General features: G+C 38.7%; 1 protein-coding gene across 6 annotated transcripts in view; it reads left to right on the forward strand.

Moving 5' to 3' along the window:
* LLGL2 (LLGL scribble cell polarity complex component 2) overlaps positions 1 to 13,557 on the forward strand; it is a 69,761-nt gene that overhangs the window by 21,637 nt on the left and 34,567 nt on the right. For 3 of the 6 annotated variants that reach the window (XM_074260754.1, XM_074260758.1, XM_074260756.1), the window contains exon 2: positions 3,277 to 3,383. The exons of 1 other annotated variant lie outside the window; for it this stretch is intronic. In XM_074260754.1, the coding sequence (XP_074116855.1) occupies positions 3,309 to 3,383 (75 nt within the window). In that variant the 5' untranslated portion in view covers positions 3,277 to 3,308. Of the gene's footprint in view, positions 1 to 2,839; positions 2,976 to 3,276; positions 3,384 to 13,557 lie in introns of those variants that run through there. 2 more of the 6 variants (XM_074260755.1, XM_074260759.1) reach the window with 1 other exon arrangement.

Consider the following 13,557-nt stretch of genomic DNA (forward strand, 5'->3'; position numbering starts at 1 on the left):
TAATATAATTGGTTTCTTTTATAAGCCAATGCTTTTTATGATTTTTTTTTTTTTAATTTCAGAGGAGGGATTCATAGACTTCATCAAACTGCCAGAACAGTCTGTGATGCAAAAACAAAAACAAACCCCAAATCCTGAGCTAAGCCAGTTCCTTCCTTTTACAAATAAGGAAACTGGAACTCACAAAGTCACACTTGCCTAGGAAATAAGAAGCAGACTGATGTTTCAACCCAAGCCTACCTTTTTACTCTATCCAGTGGCCTCTAATTTTCTGTTGTTTCATTTTGGCTAATAGGAAAATGAGTTCCCATTTCCTAAACGCATGGGAATTAAGCATTGGACTGCTGCAGTCCAGAAGTGCAAGCTAATGGTGGAAGAAGCCCGCTCAGGATTCCAGCTCTGCCAAGTCTAATCTTAAAGAGCTAATTTTAGAAAGTCGCTTTGGGGCCAGTGGAAGGTAGGGGGAGCAGACATAGTTGGGGAAGCACTAGGGCTCCAATCATGGGTCACAAGCACTAAATTGGAATGTTTTTGTTTTCCTTTGAATACCAGAATGTTGGAGTGGAAAGGGGCCTAGAGATCAGCTAGTTCCACCCCTTTAGGCCCAGAGAGAATTAAAGTGATTTTCCCAAGAGTACATAACTAGCAAATGGGAGAACTGGAATCCCTACTTTATCTGGTTCTAAGTCTGATGACCTTACTATACCATGCTGCTGCAGTGGCTAACCATACTTTCTCCTTTTCCTCAGTAGCCAGTACCTCCACAGAAACTGTAAAAAATATCTGACATGGTCAGCATTTGAATGAAGGTCTCAGATCACCTCCCCCAAAGCCTGCTTAATCCATGTCTACAATGTCTACTATAATGTCACAACATTTTAATCCAAATTTTTCTCTCTTTTATCATCCTTGATGTTGTTGTATATGATCCTCAGTGTTTCTCCTTGCTACTTGAAATCCCTCCTTCTAGTTGCTTGCAGTGTATTTTCTTTGATCTGAAAGCTCTGAATGTTGATTATGACATCCCTAGACATTCTCACCTCACTTTAGAGTTTATTTCAAAAGGACTCTTTCCATATTCCCTTTGCCTCTGACTAATAGAACCAGGTTATTTTCTTGAAATTTACTATCCAGGATTTTTTTTTTTTTTATTAGATCGTGGTTTTTAAGAAGTCTTATTTGTTATTATTGTTTTGTAAGAGATGACCAGCAGGATAATTTCAGAGAGACTTGGAGAGACTTACATGAATTGATGCTAAGTGAAATAAGCAGAATCAGGAAATAATTATACATGCTGACAACAAGATTATATGATGACCAACTCTGGTGGATGTGGTTCTCTTCAACAGTGAGATGATTCAAATCAGTTCCAATTGTTCAGTAATGAAGAGAATCAGATATACCCAGAAAGAGAACAATGGGAAACGAGTATAAACCACTACATAGCATTTCCACTCTTTTCTGTTATTGTTTGCTTACATTCTTGTTTTCCTTCTCAAATTTTTTTTCTTCCTTTCTAGATCCGAGTTTTCTTGTGTAGCAAGATAACTGTAAAATATGTATACATATGTTGGATTTAACATATACTTTAACATAAAAAAGTCTTATTCTTAAATTTTTTTTCTCCTTGACCTTGGTTCCTAGGTAGTACTTTTTATAATAGATAACCTATATTTTCAGTATTTTGATTTTGTTATTGTATTTCTTGCCTAATAATCGTAGTTATATTGCTCTATATTAAGATTCAGAGAGTCTGATAATTGAATAAGATACTTTTAATCTTTTCTGGATTATTTATTCTCCCAATTCTTTTAGAGCCCTTACTTGTAATTCAATTTTTCCCCCTCTTCCTTCATTTCAAGATATTTTGTTTTTCCGTGATTATTTATAGTTGAAGTTGTTATGGAGTTGCTCTCTTCTGTGTGTGTGTGTTTGTGTGTGTGTTCCCCCAAATCTTATAGCCTCAGTTCTCAGTTTGGGACTTTGTGCTTAGCCCACAGATTGATTGATCCCTTCTGTATTCTTAGGGTGGGTCAGACTCTCTCTCTCTCTCTATATATATATATATACTAGTCCTTGATTTCCTTTGTTTCTGCTGCTGGCTTTTCTTTCCTTTGTAGTATCTGTACTAAGAACCGTCTCTGCTGGCTTGTATTTAAGTCAAGTCAGGGTGCTTCCAGCCTTTCTGTAGCACCCTACAGAGGAGACACCACCTACATACTCCCTTCCCAGCCCTAGATGCCTCAGTCTTTTGTGTAGACATGAGCTGGTTGAAAAGGGCTTACTATTATTTGTCTTTGGATTTCTTGATCTTGCTTTTCCATCTTGAGCCCTTTTCAGATCTTTGGAGTACATGTGAAAGAAATGTGTTTTTTCTAGAAAGAGAGTGTGTATTCTAGGGAATTCTAGGAATGAGGTGGGAAGTATGAATGGAGAGAAAGTGATTACTATGGGTTACAATAGACATAGAAAAAAGATTCAATAAAAATTTTTAATGTACTGAAAGGGAAAAAAGTGTACAAAAGGGGACATGAAGCATTGTTCTTACTACCTTGATGAACTCGACATTGTTTTTTAATCCATTGTACATAATTTCATTTCTCACATAATTTTTTTTATGATCTTGGTATCTTGAAATATTTGTGTTGATAATTAAGTTTCAATTGAAGCAAAAAAAAAAAAAAAAATTAAAGGAAGCTTTTGAGTTGTCACTCCCATTTGTCTCCTGTGAGAAACTAGGAAGTGTCCCTTTCTATGAAACTAAAGCCTTGTGGTTTTTGAGAAAACAAGTTAACAATTAACCTTCAGGCAGTGCTGGGCCATCTTGTTAGGCAGACTTGTACCTATAAAGTCAGGTTAAATGGCTCCCTCCTCCAGCCCTTCCTGCTTCTGTCTTGGTTACAGGATCAGCTAGTTATCAAAAAGTAACACAAAGCATTAGGAGCTGAACTCCAGATCTGAAGCAGGTGGCATCTGTGAGTATTTGTCAGTTGTTTTCCCAGACTTGTTATCCCAAAGGATTGTAAACCTCAGATAGGACTGAGGGGAGGAGTAGTTAAGATATGGATTAATAGAGAGAAAGGTTGGAATTCTGAGTTATTCATTCAATAAAATAAAAACCTTACAATGGCCCCCTGTGGCCATTAAATCCTGAAATGATTATAACCATGTCACTGTTGTGGGCTCTGTCCTAGTAGGTTGTTGTGTTGGCTTTTTAACCATAATCAGGAATACTTTGCTCCACTTCAAAGTTGGAATTTTGGGGTCTTTCCCTAGGTCATTGGTGGGGCAGCCAGGAGCCGAAGAGGATGAAAAGATTCTTGAGATCTGGACATGATCAGGCCCGGGAGCGACTGAAACAGGATCTCTTTAAGTTTAACAAGGTAAGTGTGTAGTATTGAGAAGGAAAGGGAGGTGAGTGGATGGGGGTGTGGAAACTGCTATTGTATAGGGAGAGCATGTTGGGCTTTCCTTTTGCGTTCCTCAAGTGTGGAAGCTCTCAGCATTGCCTGAAATACAACCTAGGGTCTTGTATTTTGGTCATTTTCCTGCCTAGAGAGAGGGGAGGGAAATGGGGAGAGAAATCAGGCATATCCCCATGATACTAGTTCAGGATACTGATGATTTTATTCTATTGCTTTCTCTCCCCCGAAACTCAACCCAAAAAGACCGTGCAGAAATTTAAAACATTTATGTCGAAGGTTACTGCTAGACCTGTAACTGTCCATTGGAGAAATGCTGCTTTTGTTACTCTTCTTTTTTTTTTGTAAAGGAAAAATAGACAGAACTTGGCTATAATGTGTTTCCCTGTCCTCCTATCTTTTAATTTTCCCAGGAGCCAAAATATGTGTAATTTAAGACCTAATATAGAATGGGAATCAGGATCCCATGAGGCCTCTTCCTGAGTCCTGCTCCAGTAAATAAGAGGGAGGGGGAGGATTATAAGCAGGAGTGGGTACCCTACAATTTGGGAGGTGTTATGGCATAATTAGCCTGGTCTCTTACTCTTTGATCCAGGCCCTGGTTTTTTCAGGTATCTTCATTCTGTGAATTACTTTTTTGTTTCAAATAGATGAAAAGCAGCTATTGGGGAACCCTAGGAACTTAAACAATTAGCAGGACAAATCTGATGTTTTGGGTGCAAATCCCTGTATCTGGACACTCTTGACCTTTCTAGGTGATGTTATGGTGGCTGACTTTTGTAATTTTATAGGTTAACCCTTTTGAGGAGATCCAGGGATTCCTTTGAAAGCCCCAGACCTCTAAAACTTGGCTATTTGGTTAGTTTAGTCCAGTTTTTAACCATTTTTTTTTTTTTGTATCAGAAACCACTCAGTTGTAGATCCCCATCTCAGAATATTGTTTTGTTATCTATAATTCATATGATATTGAAGGAAATGCTAACTTTCAGTTAGAAAATAGTGACAATAAAGATATTAATTTTTTTTTTTTAAATCATGAAAGTTCCATCCCTTAAAACTATCTACAGACTCCTTGTTCATGAATCCAGGTTTGAGAGATCCTGGTTTAGCTTGGTGTGGAGAAAATAATTCCTTGTCCCTTATTAAGTCCCCAATGGTGAACAGTTGCAAAACCTCTTTTAATTGCTAGCCTTTGTTAAGGTAGTCCGTCTTAGGAGAGGTTTAATCCTTCTTATGACTTTAGTGAGGTAATTGTTTAATTATCTCTTGTTTTACTGATAAGGAAATCTAGGGCTGGCCCTCAGTTTTTCTGTGGTTTATTTGTCCTGCCCCACTCCCACTCCCCTAGTTGTTTTCTAAGAGAACTCCCTGAGGGTAGGAACTTTTATTTTGTTTGTTTTTATATTTTCTTTTTATGCTTGTAGTTGGTTAGTATCTCTGGCTATGTTAAGTATCCAAAACTTTTATTCCCTTGCTACCCAAGTGCCACTAACTGCTTTACATTTAATGTATGAGGAAAGAAAGTAGTGGTCTCTGAGAACTCTTCAGATGTGGGATTCATTGTTTTGTTGTTGTTGCTGAAGTTTTTTTTATTGTTTTTTTTTTATTGTTTTGTTTTTTTTTTTAGTCTTATTTCATTGCTTTACGAATCATGTTGGAGGAGGAAAATCACAGCACAAGGGAAAAATCATGGGAGAGATTTTAAAAAACCCAGAAAAAAGAAGTGAACATAGCATGTGTTTGATTTACAATTTACAGTCTCTATAGTTCTTTTTCTGGATGCAGGTGGCATTTTCTGTCCTAGGTCTATTGGGCTTACTTTGGAAGGATTCATTGTTTAAGTGAAAGCTGGACCTTTGGGGAATGGCAGAGCATGCTTTTGATTAGACCGAAAACTCCTTGAGGGCAGGGAGTTTTGCTTTTTAAACTAGTGCTTACTGGTCTGTGACCAGGTACCTGAATTTCCCTGATGGGAAGCTGTAACCTGTCTCTCAGAAAACAGAAGAGAAACCAAATGCAGAAACCAGACAAACGAGCTTGGGAGAGAATAGGACATTCTATCCCCAAGCACCCAGAACAGAGCTGCTGGCAGAGCTCTCTGAGCCAAGCAGTTTCTGTAGCATGGGGAAGTTCCCATCCCCCAAGCCTCCCTAAGGATTTGGGCTGGGTGGTCCTGAAAGCAGCTGGGTGTGGTAAAGAGCCTCCAAATCTTTCTTTTCTCTCCTACTCTGGCTCTTGTTGGATGGTGGGGATATTTCTTGGCAGAGAGGTAACCCAAATTTGGACCACATCTTTCTTGTTCAGGCATTTTAATTTTTCTCTCGGGTTTGACTTGTGACCCCATTTGGGGTTTTCTTGGCAGAGATACTGGAGTTCTCCAGTTCATTTTACAAATTAGTAGACTGAGGTAAACAATGAAATGACTTGCTCAAGATCACACAGCAAGTAAATGGCTAAAGCTTCATTTGAACTCAGGTCTGTTTCCTGCCTGTCCCAATTCTGTCTGGTTCCTCATTTTTACAATGTAAGCTCCTCCACACTTAGTATAGTGCTTGCCACATAGTAGGTGCTTAATAAATGTTTGACTGATTGACTTTAATGTTTCACACACACACACACACACAAACTCAGAACTCCGAAATTCCCATAGTATTGTTTCGATCCTCTCTTGTTCTACATTGCATAGTAATGTGTGTTCTTCATAGATCACAGGATCTAGGGACTTGAAGGACCCAAAGGGCCATTTGCCTTTGCTCAAAGACCTCTAATGAAGGGAATCCACTGTGACCTAAGAAAGCCCATTTTCCTTTCAAATAGACTGTAGCAGTTTGCATCATCCTATTGTGCTTTCCATAATAATAAATTCAATTTATTATAATATGTTATTAATAAAGGATAATAAAATTTATTTAATATTATTATGTATCAGAACTGCTAGGTGGTATAGTAAATAAAGAGCAGGGCTTGAAATCAGGAAGACTTTTGTTCCCAAGTTCAAATCCAGCCTTAGAGACTTTTTAATTGTGTGATCCTGGACAAGTCATTTAACCCTATTTGCCTCAGTTTCCTTAAATGAGCTAGAGATCAAATGTCAAATCTTCAGCATCTTTGCCAAGAAAAACCTTAAATGGGGTCATGAAGAATCGGACATGACTGAAAACAACTGAACAAGTGATGTATCAGGTACTGTGCTAGATGCTTTACAATTATTATCTCATTTTATCCTCACAATAATCCTAGGAGGTAAGTGGTATTATTATTCCCACTTTACAGATGAGGAAACTGAGAACAAAAGTTAAATGACTTGACTATTGGAAGTGGTCTGAGGCAGGATTTGAACTTGTGTTTTCTTGACTTCAAACCCTGCCCTCTATCCTGTGTACCATCTGATTGTCCCAATATTAGGCTCGTTTTTTAAGAAAATTTGGATTCAAATTCTGCCTCTAAAACTACATCGCCGTAGATAATTTTTCTGACCTCCAATTCAATTCAGCAAGGATTTATTGAGTGGATATTATTCAGCATTAAGGAAGGTTGGGAAAAGCTTGCAGAAGGTGGGATGTGACTTGAGACTTGGAGCTAGTTAAGTCAGGAGGCAGGGGATGAGGAAGGGAGAGTTTTCCAGGCATAGGGAACAACTAAGGAAAATGCTCAGTCTAGAAATGGAATATCTTGTGTGATTAAATAGACAAGAAGCCATTATCACAGACTATCAAAGTAAATAAGGGGTAAAAAGACCAGAAATGTAGGAAGGGGCTAGATTATAAAGGCTTTTAAAAGCCAACAGAGGATTTTATATTTGATTCTGGAGGTGAATAGGGGGTATGGAATTTATTGCTTAGAAGAATGATGTAGACAGTCATGTACTTTAGGAAGATCAATTTGGCAGCTGAGTGAAGGGATGGATTAGAGTGAGGAGAACCAGATGAAGCAATTCCTACTTTGGAGGGAGCTTACATTCCCTTGGAAAGAGTGAGATTTCACCCAAAATTTACCAGCTACATTTAAATACAAAATATATGAAGTAATTTCTGAAAAGGACCTTTAGAACTAAACTTCAGAAAAGAACAGTTAACATAGAATGGGGATTGTAGAAGGTATGTGTGATATAAAGGTAGAATAGAATGGTATAGGAGAGATAAGGCTGACAGGGGAGGATAGGAAGGAATTCGGAGAGTGCTGGCCACAGAAGAGAATTTTAGGGCCACAAATTGCTATTATGAAGGTCGTGCAAGACCATGTTGGTTTGGCTATCAATCCCTGGGCAAACAATGGAAAGTGGGGGTGGGGTCCTCAAGGAACAACAGAAGGGTACAGCTGGTTTTGCCTAAGTCAGATAAGTACAGAGATGAGTAGACTGAGGACCTGGCTGGCTGTAGGGGGTGAAGCAAAACTTTTACAAACCTTAAAGACCTACAATAAGTTTCAGGTATCATTAGTAACTAAAATCCTATGACATTGTGGTAAGTTGAGGGATTTTGTTATACACATAATAATATAGATGTCATAATCTATATGTTATAACAGCATAGATATATAATATAGCTGTATTTGTTTATAGATATATAAATCTATTTATGTCTATATTATATAACACAATTATGTGTTAGAATATAATTATTAATATTAGGTGTTATTGTACAATAAATAAGATATAATGTTAACATAGCTGTAATATATATGATATATAGATATAATAATAATAGTGATAATGAGAGTGGCAAGTGATGAAACAGACTTTGGTTCCTGCCCCACCTTTGACACATTAGCAAATCACTTAACCTCCAGGGCTCTGGAATTTGCAGGGAAAGTCTGACCTGCTTTAATTGAAGGAATTTCTTTGTCCCTAAGAATTTCCTCTGACAATGAAGTAAATCATGGTTTAGCCTCTACCCCATTCCTTAATAACTTTTATTTTCTGTTGACTTATACTCTACAACATTTTCACATTCATTATAGCATTTGATCCTCACCAAAACCCCATGAGGTGGGTAGAACAGGTATTATTATCCCATTTTATAGATGAGAAGATGGAAATTCAAAGAAATGAGTGATTTTTCCCGAGGTAACACATATTAGTGAGAGAATTAGGATGAACCTTCTAATTGGAAGTTCAATGCATCTCCCCAAAGGCTTGATGAGTTGGCAGATTTCTAGTTTCCTCATATCATCAAAAAGCCTTTGTTAAATACTTCTGCATGCAGTTATATGCTGGCCATGTTATAGACTGAACCAAATTGCTTCCCTTGCTAAGAGTATGAAATTGTCTAACATCTTAACTATCCTATCCTTCCCCCTCCAAAGTCTGCTGAAGAACTCTTATTATAACATGTTGATAGACCTGTGTTCTCATTGATACAGGTGCTCTTTCCAGTTACGTAGTCCATCTGTAGCTACGGATCTGGATGTAACTGGTTCATAAATATCTGTTAGGGGATTTACCATACATTTCTGTAGCATTGTAAGGCTAAGCAAAGTGTTTTCCTTAGAGCAACTCTAGGCGGTACGTTGTTTAAGTATCCCCATTTTTCATGGTAGGAAACTGCAAGTTAAATGTCTTCATACTGATCGTTATTGTCAGAATTGGGATGTACACTTAGATCTCCTAATTGCCATATCCACTGTTCCCCACACTGCCCAGGGAGAGAACAGTAGTAACAGTGGCATTCTGCTTGAGGATATCCCCAATCTGTTGTAGAAAAATTGTTATATCCCTATTATCAAGAAGGAAGCCCCTCTATTGACTGATCTGTCAATGTAATTATATCCCTGGTTTATCTGGCCAGTCATGAAGACTCTTATTTTGTTATAAGCATTAGATTCAGAGTCAGTAACTTTGATTGTAGACAAAGAATTTAACCTTGAAAGCCTCAGTGTCCCCAGCGCTAAAATAGGTATGATACCTGCCCTACCTGTCTTCAGAGATTGCTTAGAAAACAAATAAGAAAGCACATAGAAAACACTTGATAGAATAAAATACTAAATGCTATTGAAATCATAGGGCCAGACCCAACTTCCATCCAAATTTCTCATCTTAACTACCAGTTTTATAAAGTGGAATTTGATACTTAAGATTCAGGTTTTTAATCCCACTATTTCTCTAGTCTTTAAAAAAAAAAGGGGGGGGGGGAGCCACAGTGACAGTTAAAAAGCACTTATTAAGCACCAATTGGTGTTTGTCTCATTGCTTCTTATACCCTCATTTTCTTTTCTTTTTCTTTCTTTCTTTTTTTCTTTTTTTTTGGAGGCTGGGGTTAAGTGACTTGCCCAGGGTCACACAGCTAGGAAGTGTTAAGTGTCTGAGACCAGATTTGAACTCGGGTCCTCCTGAATTCAGGGCTGGTGCTCTATCCACTGCGCCACCTAGCTGCCCCTACCCTCATTTTCTTTATTAGTTTGATTTATTTGCATCATCTTCTTACTTTAAAAATAAATTGGTTAAAACAATGCTGAGATACCACTATATACCTCTCAGATTGGCTAAGATGACAGGAAATGATAATGAGGTGTTTTTTTCCTTGTGTTCTGTTTTTTCTTTCCCAACATGATATAGAAACATGTTCAAAATGTAAGAAAGATAAGATAATGAGGAATGTGGAAGGGGATATGGGAAAACACTGTTACATTGTTGGTGGAGTTGTGAACTGATCCAGCCATTCTGGAGAGTAATTTGGAACTATTCCCAAAGGACTATCAAACTGTGTATACCCTTTGTTCTAGCAATGTCTTTATTGGGCTTATATCCCAAAGAGATCATAAAAAGGGAGAAAGCACCTATGTGAGCCTTTTTATAGTGGCAAGGAGCTGGAAACTGAATAGATAACCATCAGTTGAAAAATGGCTGAATATTATATATAAGTATATGAATGCTTTGGAACATTATTCTATAAGAAATGATCAACAGGATGATTTCAGAGAGGTCTGGAGAAACTTGCATGAACTGATGCTAAGTGAAGTGAGTGGAATCAAAAGAATATTGTATATAGCAACAAGATTATGTGATGATCAATTCTGACAAATGGGACTCTTTTCAACAGCAAGGTGATTCCAGTAGACTTAGGTGGAGAGAACCATCTGCAGCCAACGAGAGGACTATAGGGACTGAATGTGGATTACAACATAGTATTTTCATTTTTTGTTGATTTTATTTACTTGCTTTTTTGTTTTCTTTCTCCTTTTTTCCTCTTTTTGATATGATTTTTCTTGTAGCATGATAAATGTGGAAATATGTATAGAAAAATTGTATATGTTTAATATATATTGGATTGCTTCTAGGGAAGAGGGTAGAGAAAGGGAAGGGAAAAATTTTGGAACACAAAGTTTTGCAAGGGTGAATGTTAAAAATTATCTATGCATATGTTTTGAAAATAAAAAGCTTTTTTAAAAAATTGGACAGGAGAGCCCCCTGGGAGCCAGTGAATTTGGTCTGGGTCACCACCTACAGTCAGAACTGCCTCTCTGAGCTCTCCCTCCTGTGTTCGCCTAGTTCCTTTGGTGAAACTGAAAGCATGTCTGGACTGGCTGGTGCTGATAAGATGACAGGTGAACCTGCTTGTCATAAAGCCCTCAAAAAGAGACCTGTGCTATTCCTGGGCAGTTGGTGGGTAGGCTTTGGGGGCTATGTTTTATTTCTTTCTGGGTTGGGGGCAGAAGCTCTGAGGGAGATGGATGAGCCTGTCCCTGCTTACAGGGGCCTTAGTTTCTTTGCAGAGGGGCCTCTCTATCCCCCATAGTGAGTGGGAGGTGACAACAGGAGAAACAAGGAGCTAGGTTACAGCCAACTTGGAACTTGATCTGAACCACACCCAGGACCAGAGAAAGAAAAACTCAGCTTTCCAAATCAGGCTCATCCCCAGGAGACCAGGCCCCTGCTTGCTATTCCCTTCCAACCTCTCCAAAGAAGCTCTCGAATCATAATAGTAATAGCTACTCATATTTTGCACAGTACGTCACAGTTACAGAGCACACACCCTGGGAGGTATTGCAGGTATTGGCACAGGGCTTTGACTAATTGGTTTCCCTGCCTCCAATCTCTCTCTTCCCCAAGCTTTTCTGATACTAGTATTCCTAAATTCACAGATCCTGCCACTTCATTCCTTTGCCCAGAAACTTCGTTAATTCCCCAGTGCTTCCAGAATAAAATACAAAATTCTTCTGCCCTTTAAAATACCCTATATAAGGACATCTGAGTGACACATTGGATAGAGTTTGGGACTTGGACTCAGGAAGACAACTGTGTGATCCTGTGCAAAGTCACCTAACCTGTCTGCCTCAGTTTCTTCATCTGTCAAACAGATAATAGTAGCACCCACCTTACAAGATTTTTAAGAGGACCAGATGCAATAAGTATAAGTTTTTATATAACATTTAGCAGTTGTCCTAAGATGAGATGTCTTAGGCTTAGAAAGTAATTTGCCTATGGTCACTCAGCTAGCATACAAGTGATGGAGCCGGGCCAGGGATGCATGCCTGCCTCCAGATCTTGTGCTGTGTTCTTCATTTGCCCTCAGAGACATGTTTGGAGGTGCAGCCATTTTAATTTTTTAATCTTAATAAATTCCTGGTAAGCTGAAGTGGATTCTGGAGGCCATGGTAGCCTCGTGAGGAGGAGAATGAATTGGTGCTTTCTCTGGAAAGGGGGTGACATTGTAGACTGGCTTCTGCTGTGGATCAGCTCTCTGGTTTCCTGAACCCCTATTAAAGAGTCTATTGTTCTTTCTTCGCTCTGCCTTCCCCAAAGGTTACCTGGGCCAAGTAGCAGCAGGTGGGGGTTGTTTTCAGCTGCTGGGAGATGTCAGTGTTAGCGACTATTCCATGAAAAATGAACAGCTGACTGGGAAGGAGATGGTCTAGGATAAAATAGAGCACAGCACTCCCGTTTCATAGCTAGAAATAAACCCTGTCCTGATACTTGGCCCAGGTAATCTTTAGGGAAGGCAAGGGAAGAAAGAAAGAACAATGGACTCTTTAATGGGAAATTAGGAAACCAGAGAAGCAAGCCTTTGCTGCAACCAGACAGCAAAGTCATCCCAGGCTGGATACCCTAGGGCGGCTGTCTCTGTCATAGTTGTAGTCAGACCTCGGGCCTTGGGCTGGATACCTGAGATCTGGGATTGTTCTGGGAAGGCAGGAGAGCCCAAATGAATGAAGTAGCTCAGATATCTGGCCCACTGGCTTTTGTTAAATTTGTTAGTTAGCCTTGGAGATGTTACTGTCTGGGACCTTGAGCCATAAAGGGAATGACATGGAAGGACTGGCTGTTGAACTTTCTCTCCCTAAAGCCTTGTAATCCCTGTACTTTTTCTTCTGTCCCAAGTCCTTAGTGACTCTACACAGCCATTATCTCCCCCCCAAGGTAAAACCCTTCTAAGACTTTATACCCCAAGTGGTGATTTTGTACAGAAAGGGGTAGTGGTATAACAGTTCCTGACACATAGCAGATGCCTAATAAGTGCTAATTGACTGATTGCAGCATATTAGCCCTGTACCGACTACTCTTCCTCCCCTCCATAACTGACAAGATCACAGAATTTAAAGCTGGAAGGGAGCTAGATTCCAATCTAATTGGACTTCCTCTAAAGCCAGTGTTCTTCCAATGATTCTGGATTTCAACTTTTCCCAATCCCCTGGGCTTCTCTGGTGACATTCTTTTGTCGTCTCCTCCATTCCCTTTCTGACTGAATCTAGTACACAAAAAACAAATGGCCAAACTTTATCTTACCCTAAAGTGTGAGGGAGTGTGGGAATTATGAACTATATACAGTTGGAATAAATTACAAATGTGGCTCATAGTCTCTATATAGTTCAATTTAACAAACTTTTTAAAAATGTGTTTTTATTGATAGTTTGCTTTTTACATTACCATAGTTTTTTTTCCCCCTCACTAACCCTTTCTCTCTTACCCTATATAAAAATTAGTATTTAAGTTTTATTAAAGAAAAATATCAGCACAATTGATTGGTATATTGAGGAAGTACAGAAATTTATGCAATGTGTAAGAACTTATGGATCTCCCACTTCCATGAAAAGGTAGATTAAGGGTATCCTGTCATGTTTCTTCATTCAAGTCCTACTGGATCTCTGTGGTCTTTATAATATATAATTATAATTTATCATATAAACAAGGTCATTCTTG

Source organism: Sminthopsis crassicaudata, chromosome 4, assembly GCF_048593235.1.
Source record: "Sminthopsis crassicaudata isolate SCR6 chromosome 4, ASM4859323v1, whole genome shotgun sequence".
Lineage (NCBI taxonomy): Eukaryota > Metazoa > Chordata > Mammalia > Dasyuromorphia > Dasyuridae > Sminthopsis > Sminthopsis crassicaudata.